Raw genomic sequence first — 17,220 nt, forward strand, 5'->3', positions numbered from 1 at the left:
ACACCTTCCACTCTCCCTGGTTGCTCCAAGCTCCATCCAGCCTGGCCTTGGACACTTCCAGGGATGGGACATCAACAATTTCTCCAGGCAACCTATGCCAGGGCTTTATCACCTTCACAGTCAAGAATTTCTTCCTAATATCCAATTTAAATCTACCCTCTTTAGGCAGGGAACTCTTCTTTAAAGAGCTGGAGGTGTTGGCCTGAGGGAGCTCCATCAGAAAATGGATTTTGTGTCCATTCAGTCAAATTGAGAGGGAAAAGGATTTTTTAATATCTGACTATAATATCACATTTTTGCAAAAATGCAATCATGATTAATTGTGTCCAAGTATGGCTCTAAAGCCTTGTCTAGATGGAGCTGTTTTCAGGCTGAGAGTATGAGCACAGGAAGTTATCTTTTATCTCTACAGTGGGTTCTAGCACAGGAAAAAAGTACTGATGGGAAGCAGTCTTTGCTCATTAAAACAAATGACTGATACAAGCATGGCTTAAGTTCCACTGTAGTTTTACAGAGTGGTTGTAGTTGTATTTAAAAGAGAAATCTTAGGAATCCAAGAACATGGGGGAGGTTTAGCTATGCATCTATCATCTATTTTAGTTCTCTGTCATTTGCATCATTTAACTGAAATATGGAAAGATTAAAAGTCAAAGACTTCCCTTTAACATAAAAAGGAACAACATTTATGGCTTGAATTTGACCCAGGAGACTATTTTATCCCACCATCTCTCCCTTAAACCCTGCTGGTGTCCTTGATGGATGAGGTGCCCCATATAAAATCCTTTTGCAATCACATGAACCTGCTGGACTCTCTAACACAACCTTTGTGTTCCCTGTGTTTATCAAGAAAGGAGGACATTAGGGAAAGATGTGGTAATGCATTTCCTTCCTGTTTTGGGCAGTAGTAGCTCTATGCTCTCCAAATAAAGTAGTTTGATAAAAGTGGTTTGATAAGAGTGTTCAGCTTGGGCTGGCTGAGTTCAGTCCCTTCATCCTCAGAGGAAACTGAGAGCTGCTCTCCATGGAGCTCTGACAAGGTGAAGGATGTGTCCTGCTCCATGAGGGTGGATGGTGCAGCACAGATGGGCTGTTGGAGCAGGTACCTCTGTATAAATCAGTATTTTTGCCACAGACATGGCTGGAACGTGTGCAGGGACAGTTCAGGGGAGTCCAGGCAAATTTTTTCAGCCATCTTCTTTGCCAGTGGAGCATTTCAGCATTCAGTGTTTCTAAAGGACTGTCCATTCGGATAACACACAGCTGATAACATCCCTGAGCTGAATATTTGTCACAGCCCTGTGTCTGGGTACAGTCCCACAGGGCTATTCCAGCTTTCTTTGCTGTGGACAGGCAGCAAATTTGACTCTCTGCTTGGCCTGACACATCTCCAGGTCATCATTGGGTCCCATGTCTGTTGTGCTGCCACAGACCTGTGATGTGATGTCCCACATGCTCTGAGCCCTGAGGAGCAGCAGTGACCTCCCAAGCTCGAACAGCTGCTTAGTCTTTGTGTTTGACCTCTGGACTTCACTGAGCACATGTGTACTGATGAACAAAATAGTGCCAAAGCCCAGCTCTTGACACCTTGGCCAGGTTGGTGGTGCCCTGGGAAACCTGATCTAATGGGTGGCATCCCTACCATGGCAGGGGGCTTGGAACTAGATGGTTTTCAAGGTTTGTTTCAGCCCAAGGCATTTTATGATTCCATAATTCTATGATCCTGTGACACTGGAACTGCACTGACCATTCTGCTAAGTTAAAGAAATGACATTTTGTGTAGCTTGGTTTGGTCATGTCTTAGAAATCAGCAGGGACATGCTATTCCCAGCAGGAATATTTTGGATGGAGTCACCTTGTTTTGAGTGTGAAGAAAGTTTAGCAACACAAAGGTCACACTGTACCCAGTGAATGGTGTGCTTAATTTTCTTGCATCACAGCAACCACAGTTTACTTCTTCCAGAACATGTAAGAGTGGAGGTTGATGCTCTTTGTGTCTTTGTAAACAGTTTCAAGGATCAGATTATCTTCATCTATCACAAAATCTTCACAGGTCTAAACAGAACACCGGAAGGACCACACACATTTCCACGCCCAGGTTTCCTCATTGTTTAGGGTGATGAAGCTGGTGTTGGTTTAGAAAGCATCTTATGAGGAGTGGCTGAGGGACCTGGGGTGTTTAGTCTGAAGGCCCAGGATGGACCTCACTGCACTCTACAACTCCTGGAAAGGAGGTAGTAGAATGGTGAGGGCCAGTCTTTTCTGCTGTGTCTCAAGTGAAAGGATGAGAAGAAATGGCCTTCAGTTGCACTAGGGGAGGTTCAGATCAGATATAAGAAAAAAATTCCACTGAAAGAGTGGTTGGGCATTGGAATAAATTGCCCAGGGAGGTGGTCGAATCGCTCTCTGGAAGTGTTCAAGAGGTGTCTGGATGTGGCACCTGGGGATATGTTTTAGGGGTGATTGTGGAGGGGCTGGATTGATGGTTGAACTAATTGATCTTGAAAGTTTCTTCCAATCTTGACGCTTCTGTGATGATTTCAGGCACCCTTTGCTTGATGGGGGTAGGGTTATCCCTCCTATGTGTGGGTTCCTTTCCAGATCACAGCATCCCTTTTCCTTCTCAGCCAGGTGCTTGTTACCTGCAGATAGTTGTAGGTGGATGTTTAGTCTCTGATCTTTCAGGAGAAGCTAAGCAAAACAGTTCTTCAGATGACATCAAGACCCCACTGAGGAAGAAGAATATTTTCTTCCTCTGAGGACAATCAGGGTAAATACAAAATTTGAGGGTGGACATTGTCTTAATGCATAACAAGCAGCACAAACCACTTCACTGCCTGCTTGGCCTGCAGAGAAACAGCTAGGCTGGCTCTTGGAGGCCAGGTACATGTCCCTGCTCATTGCAGGGGTCTGGATTAGATGACCTTTAAAGGCCCCTTCCAACACAAACCATTCCATGTTTATTTGAAGAGTCATCGGACCGTTTGTCTCCCCTCTGTCCTTTCAGTGCTGTGGCAGCAGATTTACATGGTGGCACAAGCTGTATGAAGGTTGGTGCAAAACCCTCTGTGCCAACTGCTGTGATTCCCCTTGGAAGAGCCTGGGAAACAAGTGAGATATCAGAGTTACTGCTCATATTTCCCATTAGATGCCTGAGTTTGAACAATGTCTCAGCCATTTCACTCCTTTTATCAGCCTGCTGTAGGGAGACCAGCCTGAAGATGGGCTTTGATTTCCAGCTCTGTGAAATGTGGCTGCAGACTGGTGCTTGGGTGCCTCCAGAGCTTGTGCTGATGTTGGGAAGCTGGGCAGGCAGTTCCTTTGCTGCTGCACAAGCACAAAGATGCCATTTCTTCTCCATGCAGTGTTTGTAATTAGTGTGCCTCTTTCACAATGGGCCTCACCTCGAACTCTCTTTGTCTTAGACTTTCCATTATCTGGAATATTATTGGAAGTGAATTATTTGCTCAAGGGTGAAAAAAATAGCTTTGATGCAAGACTTGTAAAAAAATACAGATTTTTAAGGTAGGTTCTTTATTTTTCACAGAGAAAAGTCAAGCAACTCAAAGATGGAAAGCTCAGATTAGACAGAAGAGTGATCCAGTTCTCACCCTTCACCGTGACATTGATTTTAATGGAATAGTAGAGGTCTAAACAAGGCAGTGATGTAACACATTTGTACATTGGAATTGCTGAAGTTCTTGCTGAACTGGGAGAAAGTTAGGAGGGAGGTTTACTTGAGTATAAACGAGATTAATCTCCTGTCTTATTCCACTGAAACAGACAAAGCTTTGATCTTCGTTCAATTATTTGTTGTATTCCCCCCGTGCCCACGAGTTATGGGCATGAGTCACAGCCTTCTCCTGCCAAGCTGAGGTCAGTTTTAATACTTTAATATTTGATATATCTCCTATCAGCAGTCTGCATCTGGCAGTCAACAAGTTAACAACTAGTTTTCTCTTCTAGCTGTTATGATCCCATGCAGTTATTAGGGTTAAGGTAATTAAGGCGGATTACTTCAGATTTTAAGTAATGTGGATGGTTATTGGAATTGCAATTAATAACATCTTGTCACTATAACCCAAGCAGGTTGTGAGGTAGATTTTATCCTGTGCAGCTGCATTGACAGGGATTAATTTTCATTTGGAGGACTGGCAGCTCCTATCTGGGAGCTGAGCAAATCCTGCAGCACATGTCTTTACAGAGATGAGCAGTGGCTCCATTGGTATGAGGTGGGGTCATCCCAGCATGAGACAGAAGTACTTTGAGGGATATTTATGAGTTTCTCTGCTGTTTACAGGGTCTCATAAGCCATCCCCATCTATCCCCCCATCCAGGAAATTTGTTTGTTAAAGGTTTACTTTGTTCAAAAGGTGTTCACAGCCTCTTTGTGTTGGATTAATCCTTTTATCTGATGATAAGATATCAGGCTTGGTGGGCTCAAGATATCCAGGGGAGGGAACAAATACTGCAGTACAGAGCATTATATTCCACTTGAAAGAAGTGGCACCTTAAACTGAGGGCATGCCAGATAAAGGCTCTGCCCTGGGTTCAAGTTGCTAGCAGCAAAGGTATGTGTTAAAGGCCTCATGTTTTTTTCTAAGAGTCCAAAAAAGGAAGCCTAAAAATAGAGGTCCTACAGTAGGGAGTTCCTTGGCTGTGATTTAGCAATTTGCATTTCCTTTGGAATATGTGATAAGAAACACTTTCAAGCACATGGCAAGATAAGATGTGTCTCCATTTACATGTTTTAACTGACTGAATTCAGTCATTCTGCAAGGGGAGCAATGCCAGTGGATGTGTCTTGCTGCCCAAACAGGCAGAAACTGGGCTGTGCTTAGCAAAGGCCACCAGAAAAAGAACATTGCTGACCTTCCCAGAATGATCCCCTGGGGCTTGGCTGGGGTGGCAACCTGGTGAATCAATATTGCAAGTGGTCAGGATCTGTCAGACACCTGCCAGGCTGTTAGAGAGGTCTCAAGGGAGCCCCAAGTAGTCCTGAAATATTTTCTATACTAATTGGTGGGTAGGATTTGATTCAGGATTGTTTAGCTCTGTTAACTTTGGAATAAATGAGATAATCTTTTTGCTCAGCAATGTCCTATCCCGAATGTATATCCTTATATAATTTGCATACTTGCAGCTCAGTCTTGCAAAGCCTTACTTGCACCAATGTAGGTATTTAACTGAAGTGGTTAAACTGAGGGATTAGTCAGCCCATCTGTATAATCAATGGAGGGACAAATCAACCACCTCCCATCCCAGTAAAGTGCCTTTGATTAGGTGGGATTAATCCAGGTGTCATTTGAGAGATTCATATAAATGAATCTTAATAACATGTGTGGAGAGTGGAAAAGAACAGAATGGTGTGCATAAAATGTCCCTGCTGAACGTTTCATGAAACCTAGTAGAAACAAACACTTAGCTTTAAAAAACCTTGTGTTCTCTTAAAAAAAAAAAAAAAAAAACCACGAAAAAAAATCACTATTAAGTACTGGAAAGCTGCCACAAGAATCCAGCACTGTGTATTCCCACAGTTTCTTTCCAGTGCTTCCAGACTGTAGCTGCAGGGCAAGTTGCATAAGAGTGAGGGGTAGGTGCTCAGGAACATCCTCGCTGGGCTGTAACAAAACCCTGGCATTGTTTTCCATGGTGTGTATTTGCTTTTATGTGGCGTCAGGAAAGTGACTATAATTTGCTGTTTCACAAAACTGGCAGTTACTCACAGTAGCAATTGTAGTAAGATTTGGGCTTGCAGTCCTTACTGCTCCCTCGGGATATGCATGGAAGCAAGATGATGCATGCTACGTGTTTTTCTACAGAAAAATAAATAAAATAAAATACATAAGCCATGCAAAGAACTTTTCACAGTCTGCAAGCCAGATTATTTAAAGCTGATGCTGTGTGTTGGATAGGTTCTGCCTGTAAATGTACTTCTTTGAAAAAATTGAGGAGGCTTAATACCCTCATAATTAAAAAACGTCTATAGGGCTTTTCCTCCAACTTTCCACTGTGCTCAGGAAATCTCAGCCCCAAAGGAGGATGTCTCACAGATTATGACCATGTGAATGGAAGGATTTATATTGAAAACAGTTTTGCCACTTTGTTCACAGATCCTTGGATTTCAAGTTTGTTAGTGTAGCCTGCCTTCTGTAAGCCAAGTGCTGAACCACTGAGGATCCAGTGATCCCCACACTGAGTTCTGGGTCTCAAACTAAACTGTGTTTTTGTTCAGTAAATACTGATCTGCATTCATCTGTGTATAACTGAAGGGCATTTAGCCCTGTAGCTGCTTTACAGTTTTGTTCACTCCTAATCTTTATTCCAATGCAATTGATAACCTTTCCCTGTTCAGGGCTTCCAGTTTGGGCATCCCATGGGACCCTGGGAATTGCCACACTAAGTCAAACATGTGACCAGACAAAGTCACTGCCTTTAGTGGCAGAGGTTACCAGCTGCTTTCTGATGACATTCCTCGGCTTGGGCTATCAAGACTCTGCTATCTTTTTGGGAAAAAACTTCTAGCTCCTTGTCTAGTTCTCTGCTGTTTGATCACAGAGAGGCAGAGCTGATGAACTGATAAAGAACTAGCACATGCTAGTTGCACATGTTGGGTAAGTAGCACTTGGATAAAAAGAAAATATTTTTGTACAGAGCATAGATTTGCTGCCGTAATTACAAATACTTTAATTAGGCAAGGAGAGCAGATGGGAAGAATCTCCAAGCTGTGTCTGCCAGCAGACACTGAGACAAAACATGGCAAATATCCAGAGATATGCTGGTTTTGGTTTTTCTTCGAATTAGGTTTTTTTCTGGATTGCTTTTCCGGTGTCTCCCAGGTCATCAGTGGTCTGTGAACTACAGGGTGGGTGACATTGCTTCAGAGACAGGCACAGGAAATCCCCCAAATGTCTGTCTTGGTCAGTAGTCTCAGAGAAGAAATGATATTCCTAACTCTTGGAATATAATGATTGGATCATAACAGGCTAGTTGTTGGCTCAGATGCTGAAGCATGAGGCTTCTTAATCTTTATTAAAATATTTGGGCAGTGCAATGTAGCTCTAGATGTTATTTTTCCTGGTATCTTCCTTTCTTGCCTGGGCTTCATTCCCCTCCTGTCCTTGCTGGAGACTGGCTTCCCATCAGCTCTGGATTATTTAAGGACTTCTGGCCCTTTACTCCAACACTTTCTCCCTGCTTCATCTTGGATATTCTTGCCCTGGCTCTCATTTAAGTGTCTCACAGTGATACATAATGCTCCCTCAACCACTGCATTTGGGTATGTACCAATGAAGACCTCCCAGGGCCACTTTCCCTGACAGTGTTTGTGTACACCTTGCACTGAAATTTAAGGGAGTGTCTTTTGGCCCAGGTTTTACAGAATTGCTTGCTGTGACTCAGCTGATTCCTGGTAACTTGCAGGGCTGGAACCACTTGGGTATGTGTTGGCATCCTGAGCACAGAAACTCTCCCTTCTGGTGAGCAATTCCTCACATGAGCAATGCCCTGACTCTGGATCAGCCACACTTGAACACACAATACTCACTGCTCTGTCAGCATCCTCCTGGGAGCCACAGATTGTGCCACACACTTTCCTGAAAAATAGATAAGCTGCACAAAAGAATTTCTGCCAAGCTGTATAGCCTAAACATCAAAACAGTTCTGTACTATAAAAGTAATCACAATACTCTGAGTTGGAAGGGACCCACAAGGACCCTCAAGTTCAGCTCTTCAGTGAATGGCTCATACAGGGATTGAACACACAACCTTAGCATTTTTAGCACCAGGCTCTAACCAACTGAGCTAAAGTCTTGCAGAGTTAAATGTGTGACTAAAATGAGTGAAGATGATGATAAATAAGTATTGTCTCTAAGTCCAAAAATTAGTATAACTCTACTTTGATCCAAAGTGAAGTGGATATATTTAGACCATTGCATAAAATTCCAGTTTGTAATAAGTCTCTCTGAAGAGACCAACAAAGAAGTATTCCCTAAATGCCTAAGAAAGGCAGGGCTGGTTTGCAAAGTACCAATGGAAATGTGTGACAAATGCAGCCCAAACAAGGGCAATAGGAAAGATTGGCAGAATGAGCCTGACTTCCTTATGAATCTGATTCTTCTGGGCCTGGTGGAGATGAGATGCAGCTGTAGTACCAGAGAGGCCCTACAGCCATGGGTGGCAAAGGTCCCATGGCAGGATGTAGCTGAGCATGCTGGAATTTGGACAAGAATCAGCTTGAGTCTCATCTTCCTCAAGGTGCCTTATCTTGTGAAAATGCAGAACTCTCCTGACTTTGGGAGCAGGCAGAAATTTACCAGATGAAAGTAACTCTTTTTATCTGCAGGTACCTCTTACAAGGCTTTCTTCCTTTTGATCCATTTTTCTTTCCAAATAGAACATGTAGGGAGCAGACTGGTGCATGCGATGCTTTCCCCTGTGCCCTTTGGAGACCAAAAGCCACATCAAGCAGGAGATTTATGAGTTGCTGGCAATAGATGCTTCATATTCTGTTATTACGTTTCAGATGATGAAAGAAGAACAACTGACTTTCATGGCTATGAAAGCAGTAGGAAAACTGCCTGTGGATAGATTGAGCACATGCATCACTGGATAGAAATTAAGGTGTTTATAGCTTCAAATTCTGATTTGGAAAGTTCAAGATAGAAGAAAACTATCTGAGTAAAAGATGTGAGGCAGTTCATAAGATTTCAACTCAGATACACTCTGGAGAATAAATCCAAAGGTAACATTATGATTCATTAACTATCCCTAATTAGGCTCCTAAATTTAAGTAGACAGAATCTCCCCTGGAGGCTTACAAAGGCACCCACCTTTCACTGCTTATGATACAGGGAGTTTAGAAACATAGCTTATTTAAGGAGGACTTCTTCCTTAGGTACCTACAGGGCATGCATGGGTTGAGCTCCCAGATTAGGTGAACTGGATCTTTTAATAAGGTTATTGCATTCCTGGGCAGGCAGAAATCAGAGGAGTCAGGGAAAAGTGTTCTGCTGCCCTGTGCAGGAGGAGGAGAGCCTAGGAGGGAACAGTGCTCCTGTTTGTCTCTTCCAAGTGGAGTCTCAGTTGGAGGCGCAGCATTTCCTAAAAACCCTTCATCTCCTAAAGCCTCTTACATCACTGGGCCATTTACCTGCGAGAGATTTCACTGGGAGGAATGGTGAGACTGAGCTAATTTGTGTTCCATGGGCTTTGTTTCTGGGCTGGAACTGCTTCTGCTTCTGAAATTGCTTCTCTGATTGCTGCTGCATGAGAAAAGGATAAGCATGTCCTTTTCTGTGGAGGGCAAACAAGAGAAAGGGTTGTTTGTATTATATTTATATCCTTATTGCACAACATTTCTGTAGTTGGCTGCTGCCAGGAGGTACAGTAAATGGCAAAACATCTGGGCTGTCTCAGGAAGAGTCTTGGCAGAGCGATCTGAAAGTTTGTATGGGTTGTGTCAGACATCTCAGCTTGTACCACTTCCCACCACCCCCAAATCTCGAGGAGAACAGACAGATTCCTGCTTCAAGCAGAGTCTGGAGGGAGGGGCAGGGGAGGAGGGCTCTGGGCATGCTGTGGGCTCAGGGAGGTGTAGGTGGCTTTGGTTATGACAGGGCTCTTTCCCCAGACAGTCTCGACTGCTTTCTGCATGGTGCTTGGAAGTGGCCTTACTGTAATTGGCATGAGTCACTTCCTTGTCATTGGTGGTTTGGAAGCACCAAGCATGGAAAACACGCCTGCAGCAGGCTGAGGAACTCCGTCTTGCTCTTGAGCTTTGCATTCGGTTTCAGGATTTGCAGACCACATCCATGCTCCATGAAGGGTGAAAAAATGCCTTTTTTAAAATAACAGGAGATAGAAGCTAAGGCCGGAACTACAGGTGTTTCTTGTCTCTGCTCTGGTGGTGTTTTGTTTTTTTGTTTGGTTTTTTTTTTTTTTTTGAGAATAAAGGTTTTCATGGCAGTTTGTTGATCAAATCCCAACTTTCCCATCTTCCATTCCCGTTTTTCCAGCTACACAGTGGTGCTACTATTGTCACCAGGTGCCTAGTCTTTTGTATGAGATTTTTCCTTCTCGCTCTATGACTGTATTGTGATCTTTTGTGGTCTGGCACAGCCAAAATCCATTATTTTAATAGGTATTGTTGACTGAGTGCTTAGTGAATTTAGGTTTTACAGCACAAAACCCACTTTTAATTCTGCAATCTGAGACACGTGCTAAGGAATTGCTGTCTTGTAATAACTCAGAATCATGAATGATCCCATTTCAGGCTGGATGCTGTGCATTTTCAAGTCTCAAGCAAAAATCCTTCAGGGCTGTCACCTCTAAAAACCTGCAGTAGTTTATATTGGGTGTTTGCTCACAGGAGGATTATTATTATTTTTTTTTATTATTTTAAAAATATGTGGAGCACCAACAGTTCCTGGCCCCAACCTGCCCAGATAAAAGGCTTGGTTGTAATTTTCCTTGGTAAGGGAGTGATGTTTTTGCTCAAATTGCACTCTGCTTCAAGCATGCTCAGGAGGATTTGCTGAAGGTCCTGCAGATCTGCTTTAATAATGCTGAGCTTTGAAAGCAAATCCTATGGGCTGGAAATGCACAGGAGAATATAGAGCAGAGGACTGGAGAATGACAACCCCCCTGGCTGAATGTTTTTAACACTGAGCTTTCATTGATCCCCTCCAGTTGACTGATGTGTATATCCAGTGAAGATGGAGGTCAGGGGATAATTGCTTCCTGGGAGTGGAAGTCTTTAAGCATGTTTAGGACAGAGCAAACATTAGAAAGCACCAAATCATCAAATTAGCAAACACAGGGAATGGTCGGAGTGCAAGGCTGAGCTTGTTTCCTTTCTTTGGCACAGACTCCCTCTGTGAGATTGGACAAATCATTTTGATATTTAAACACTTTCAAAACTCTGTCCCTGAGGCAATTCCCCATCCATAAAATTTGGGGGCTATAGCATCAAATGTTTTGATTAGGGGAATAATATATGTGCTTAAATTGAAACACTCAGCAACATTGGAAAATAATTACATAGAAAGAGCAATATTCCTCTGAAAATAATATATTGTGGCAAGTGGTTGAATCCCCAGGACTGGAGTGTTTAAAACTGGATAGATCAACATAGGAAACACAGTAAATTATCTCATTATGGTCTTACAGTACCTGAAGGGGATCTACAGGAATTGTAGGGAGGAACGTGGACATGCAATGATAGGTCAAGGAGGAATGGCTTTAAACTGAAAGAGAGTAGGTTTAGATTGGATATTAGGAAGAAATTCTTGACTGTGAGGGTGGTGAGGCCATGGCACAAGTTGCCCAGAGAAGCTTTGGCTGTCCCATCCCTGGAAGTGTCCAAGGCCAGGTTGGACAGGGCCTGGAGGAACCTGGGATGGTGGAAGGTGTCCCTGCCCATGGCAGGGGGTTGGAATGGGGTGATCCTTATGGCCCCTTCCAACCCAAACCAGTCTGTGATTCTCTGCCCTTAATGAACAGAGGCGAGGTATTGACTGGCATTTTCCATCTCTTAGGACTGCAATTCAGAATGTTGCTGCTTGTAGACACAGTAACTTTTTCTTTTCATCAGCCCTGGGTTTTCTGGCCACACAAGAAACTGCTTGTGTGAAAATTCCAGCAGAAGGAGTCTCCACAAAGTACAAATAAGGATACTGTCAGCAGCACCAGCATGTGCCTTTTCACACTGTCCTGTTGGCTGCTTGTACCTACCCTGATGGATCTGTTCTGCCCATGAGAGCACACTTGAGCTTTGATTTTCCTTCACCCTTCTTTCTGCAGGGGGGGCCAGGCTGCCAGGCAGTGGAGGAGATGTTTTGTTGTGAGATTGATGCTACTAATTCATTGCAAATGGGTACTGCAGGTCTTGGGTTGGGAACTGGTATAAATTATTGCTAGCATGATGCTGATTCAGACAGATGAGCAGTGGGAGCTGGGATTGCTTTTAAATCAGCAACAGAGGGATTATATAAAGACTTGAAAGCCTGTAATGGCAGAGGAATGAACCTGCTGATCCAAAAGCTCCCTTACAGATTTATAACCTAGAACCAACTTCTGCAGGTGCCTTCAAGGAGTGTCACACAATGGTGACACTTTGTCTCCAGACCAAGTCCTGGCTGACATGGCATCCTTGTGGTGATGCCCCAGCTGTATCCCAGGGTGGGTGGCTGTGCAGGGCTTGCCATGTGAAAGGTTACATCTCTGCCTGTTCTTCTCAGATGTGTAGCCCAAGTTGCTGTAGAATTTTATCATTTGGGTAAATACCCATATTTCAATGCTGAGAGATATCTGCTACCCCCTGAGAGGCTGAAAGTCCCCAGAGGTCCCCAGAGAAACTCATCTCCTCTCTTCCTGATGATCCCAGCTCGTTTTTTGTGTGTATTTTTAGGTGTAGGGCTCCTGACTATGAGTTGTGTTCACACTTTGATTGAAGGTGTTTCTTCCCCTCTTGTCCACATCCATCACTTGTTCTGCTGAGTTGCTTTAACTTCTCTGCTCGACTGAATGGAGCAGGACAAGTGCCAACCCTTCCCTGCCAGGATTTCTGTGTTTAATACTGAGATAAGGCTGAAATCCTAGGTACTTTTTTTCTGGTGGTTTTAATAATAAATAACTTTCCTTGACACTTTGCTTCAACTCATGCCATGCTTTGTGTCAGATGCACTCCTCTCTGGAGAATTTAGGGAGGGCATTTCAAAGGAACCAGATGTTTAATCTTTCTTGTGGAGTTGGCTGCCACACAGGAGCTAACTGGAAATTGTGAGGTATTTTACACTTGAGAAAGGCTTTCCATTTCACAGTCTTTCTAAATCAAAAGAAAGCTGTGTATCGGCTGAACATCGCATAAACTAGAAAAAGAGCAGACTTGCTGCATGCCATTTCTCTGTTTACTCTTTGCAAAGATGGGCCTTTCCTGGCAAAATGTCCTCAAGATGTTTATGGAGTGCATAGAGAAAAATGATCCCTAGAAATGGAAAAGTCCAGGGTTGTGTGTTGTAGCCATCCCGTGCTGCACTAAGTTTCTTCCAGACTTTCAAAGGGATCTGGTTGCTGAAGTGAAGAAAAGCACCTCTTGGGATTTTTGAAAGTACCAAAGTGTGTGCTAATCACAGATGCTAAGCACATGCTTGCTTTTGGGAATCTGTCCTCACAGCCACCTCTGTTCTAAGGCACCAAATGGCTCCTTGATAGTGTTCTTACTTCCTCAGCAATCCCAAGGAGATAACAGCACAGCCCTACTCCATAAAGTGCTGTGACAATAAATGCTCTCTATCAATGCTTCTCCTTGAATGCTTCTCCATCTCTACTCTTCCTTAACATGCTGTTGACCAGTTGCTGACTGATATAGCAGTGTTTTGCTTTACCTGACTCCTCCCCTGGTCTTGTAGGTAGCATTCAAGTGGTGGTGGTGATGACTAAGATTTTTAGCTTTTTATGTTTTTCATGTATTGGTAGCTTTGTAGAAAGATGCCAAGGTGGAAAAGCCATAGCTCAGTACCCTGGGTATGTTTAGGAAAAGGTGTTTCTTTCCCCTACTTGACTCAAATGTTTTAGTGTCTGTTGTGTCACTTTATCTAAGAAAGATGCAGATCCACCCAGCCTGTCTTGTGCCCTGGCGATGGTAGTGAATGCTGAGAGGTAAAGGAAATGTTTATGAAGACGTGTAAGTCTGAAGTGTGGCAGACTTTTGCTTCATTTTCATCACTGGATGCCTACAGACAGGTTACTGGGATACAGTTTGGGTGAAAAGCGTGTAAGGGAAAATGTCTTGTGGCTTTTAAATGCTTATCAGGTCCTCAGTTTGAGATATAACAATAGGACTTTATTTTTGGAAGATGCTGAGCCCTACGCCCTCTGGGTCCCTTTGGGTGCCTCAAATTAGGCGCCCAGAACTGCAGTTCTCCCCGACTGTGGTTTGCAGGATAATCTCTGTTCTGCCCACCTCCTCTCCAGACTTTCTGATATTTCCCTGGCACAGGTATCCCCCTCATTCCTGTCTGGTTCCTACCGGGGGATGTGTTTTTTTGCTGCCTTCTAACAGTTGCCAATTCAGGTTTCACTAGAAACTGCTGTGCCAACTCTTTGATATTCAGAAGCTGTGGGGTTTTCTGTCTGTTTCCTGACCTAGCATGACTCTACTAATAATGCAAGAACTTCAGTGCTGATGGCCTGGCAGCCTAATACAGGAGGTCAGTCTGTAAATCTAGTTGCAATTTTCTTTGCCTCAGCAAAGACAGTAAGTTGAACATAATGTAAACAAGGTGGTTGGATCACTTCACCCACCAGTAATGTGGTGGGTGATGCAGGCAAATTTAATGGATGCGATTAAATCTCCTGTTCCAGTCTGGCAGCTGATTAGCTGCAGGGAGCAGGCAGGAATTTCCTTTCTGATCCAGAGTTGTCCTCTCTCCAAGTCCTCCTTCAAGCTCCTGCCAAGCATCTCAAAGTGCTTTGCATTTTTAATTGCACCTCTTCACGCCCCTGTGAAGGGTGGAGATGAGAGATAGCAAGATCCCAAATGGAGCCCGGGGGAAACTGAGGCACTGGGAGGTGGCAGCCTGCTTGGAATGAGAGAGGAAGATGGTGTTAGACTTGGAGAAAGGGGAAATGGGCATCCCAGAAATCTTCTCTTGGAGCTCATGTGTGTCTACTGAACTTGTGTCTAGTGCTCAACAGTCCGTGTCTTTAGCACACTAAAGTCTTGGTTGTCTGCTAGGCATTAGTATATAGTCACTGACAGGGAAAATAAACCTTTCTTCTCTGGAGGTTTTAATTTATTTTTGTCTTTTATCACTCTATTCCTCTAATTTTTGAAGAGACTGACCTGTAGATATGTTTATTTTCTTTGTATGGAGAAGCACTTTGCTCTGAAATAGCCTCAGGTGTTGGCTATGGCTGAGGCGGAGAACTGGTTCAGCTCCATAGATGATTCCATTCTTTGTCCCTATGGGGGAAATCAGTGAATTTACTGTGTGGATTCACCTTCAGTGGGTGTACACTGAGGTAGCTACACTGGCTTTGATTCTTTTCCCTGCTTGTACAGCTGAAGAACTGGCCTTGTAACATCAAAGAGGAGGAAACATTCCTGTTATTAGGGCATGCTTTGGTCCAAAGTGGAGACCATAGACATCCAAAAAACCTGTCACATAATAACCCATCATTTCACCTACATATTGCTCATGCTGTGGCTGACAAAGCACAGAGAGCAGCAGGGATTAGCTGAGTCTTCATCGTCCTCAGGATAGTGGGAATGGAGAATGGACCTTTCCCTTCTTACTTGCAGCCTAAAACCCAATGGGAAACAGTGTATTTTGGATCTCACAGAGTGGGGAATGTTTCTTTCAGCAGGGTTTTTTTTATTTTTGTGGTGGATAATTTAAGCCTCATGATTTCATGTGAACTGCATCTTCTAGAGTCTGGTTTTGTGAATCTGGAGTGGACAGAAACTTCTGATGTTCAGTCTTGAGCCAGCAACCTGATGGCCAGATAGTGGCAGGATTTCAGGCATAGCTATAGCCCCCATTGCTATAGGGCATCCTGACCAGCCTGCTGTCATGGTAGGAACAGAGAGGTCTGACTGGAGTGCTCTGAAACCTAGAGCTGAGGCCAAAGCCTGGCTTACTAGGCTCTATTTCAGTTTCTAAAATGACTGTCTAAATAGAATGTCTGAATCTGATCCTTAGCCTACTCTCAAGGCTTAATTGTAAATAAACAGTATCTTAATCACATTATAGTTTCCAACATTCTCTCGTTGAATGTCTCTGTGCTGGCATTTGGAGAGCATTCATCATAGTGGAAAATGAGTGTCTGTTTGGGCTGCACATGGTATAATTAAGTATCAGCTGAGCCCTTAGCATGATGTGACAATTCTCATTGTGACCAGCTGAAATAACTCACTTTAACAACTGTGTTCTTCTTGCTCCTGTCTTTCAGTTCCCAAGAAGCTTCTGCATGAAACTCAGCCAAGACCAACCAATTACCAAGGCTATCAGAAGCCACATTTTCCATTGCAGCCAAGAGTGTTCGATCCCAATGTTATAGGGGACGGCGTGTTCCTGTCGGATGTCTCTCCTTCCAACGTAGAGCGAGCTCTCCCAGGTAGCTGTGACCATTGTATGTTGGCCCAAACCTAACTCTGTTGTGGTAACTGCTCCTTTCCATCTCCCCTTTTCTTGATTTCTGTATTTCTCCTAAATCCCGTCCATGTCACAGTCAGTAAGGGCTGTGACAGCTTCAAGGCATGACCAGCAATGGGCTAATGCAAACTGTGAAACTGTTCAAGAAACATTGGGTTTGTTGAAGTAGAAGTCATGGCCATGCATGTCCAAACTCATCACAGAAATATTTTCAGACCTGTCTAATACAGTGACAAAGAAAAAAAACCCAGGGCAGAGACAGTAGATCTGCCTCACAGGGGACAGAGAAGTTTTCAACTGAGCTTTGAAATTTGAACTGATGCTATTTTCATAAAATGCAAAATGAAGAGATATGAATGAAGTCAGATCTTAGCCATCTCTAGGGAGAGGTGAGTAGGAGGCAGGGGTGGTGTATGAATAAGGGAAAAGCACAGGTGAGCACGTGTTGGATTCCTCGGTGGTTTTGTGTTGTTTCCCAACATGTAGGAGATGGTTTATGGCACTCCTGAAATTCCCAGTCTGTGCTCCCACAGATTCAGCTCGAGGGTGGGTATGAGCAGAGCTTGTCTCTGCCTACACTCCTGGCAAAGTTAATCCACAGCTTGGATAGTCAATTTGCAAATAAATAAAAACTGGCAATAACAGATTTGTCAGTTTGGAGGCCTTACTGAAAAACTGTCAAGGAAAAGAGTTTTGAGTTAGCCCCAAATAAATATTGTGATCCTGGAGATTCTTTTAAGCAAGGAAAAATATCCTGAACTCATTTCCACTCATCTAAACATTTCACTTCTACAAATGACACCTTTTGTTTAGTTTTCACATAGTTTATTCATTCACTTTCAAAATATGCACCACTTTTTAAACAAAGATGTCATTTTGAAATTAAAAGCTAGAAGAATGTTTCAAAAATAACAAAAGAAAATACTTGGACATTAATGTAATCTCCCTTCCTGTTTTATTTCTTTTATTAAAACTATTTGCTAACGTCAGCCTGGTATCATGAATAACCTCTCCTTATACTGTGATGTTGGGCAAATTTACTGCTGGCTGAAATAATTTTGTTCAG

At 43.4% G+C, this 17,220-nt stretch overlaps 1 protein-coding gene across 5 annotated transcripts in view; it reads left to right on the top strand.

Moving 5' to 3' along the window:
• EVA1A (eva-1 homolog A, regulator of programmed cell death) overlaps window positions 1–17,220 on the top strand; it is a 202,334-nt gene that overhangs the window by 173,786 nt on the left and 11,328 nt on the right. For 3 of the 5 annotated variants that reach the window (XM_085057001.1, XM_085057002.1, XM_085057004.1), the window contains one exon: window positions 15,952–16,116. In XM_085057001.1, the coding sequence (XP_084913127.1) occupies window positions 15,952–16,116 (165 nt within the window). Of the gene's footprint in view, window positions 1–3,004; window positions 3,109–8,570; window positions 8,741–15,951; window positions 16,117–17,220 lie in introns of those variants that run through there. The other 2 variants (XM_085057003.1, XM_085057006.1) reach the window with 2 other exon arrangements.

This window comes from Lichenostomus cassidix, chromosome 3 (assembly GCF_008360975.1).
Source record: "Lichenostomus cassidix isolate B80296 chromosome 3, HeHo_3.0, whole genome shotgun sequence".
In the NCBI taxonomy this organism is placed as follows: Eukaryota; Metazoa; Chordata; class Aves; order Passeriformes; family Meliphagidae; genus Lichenostomus; species Lichenostomus cassidix.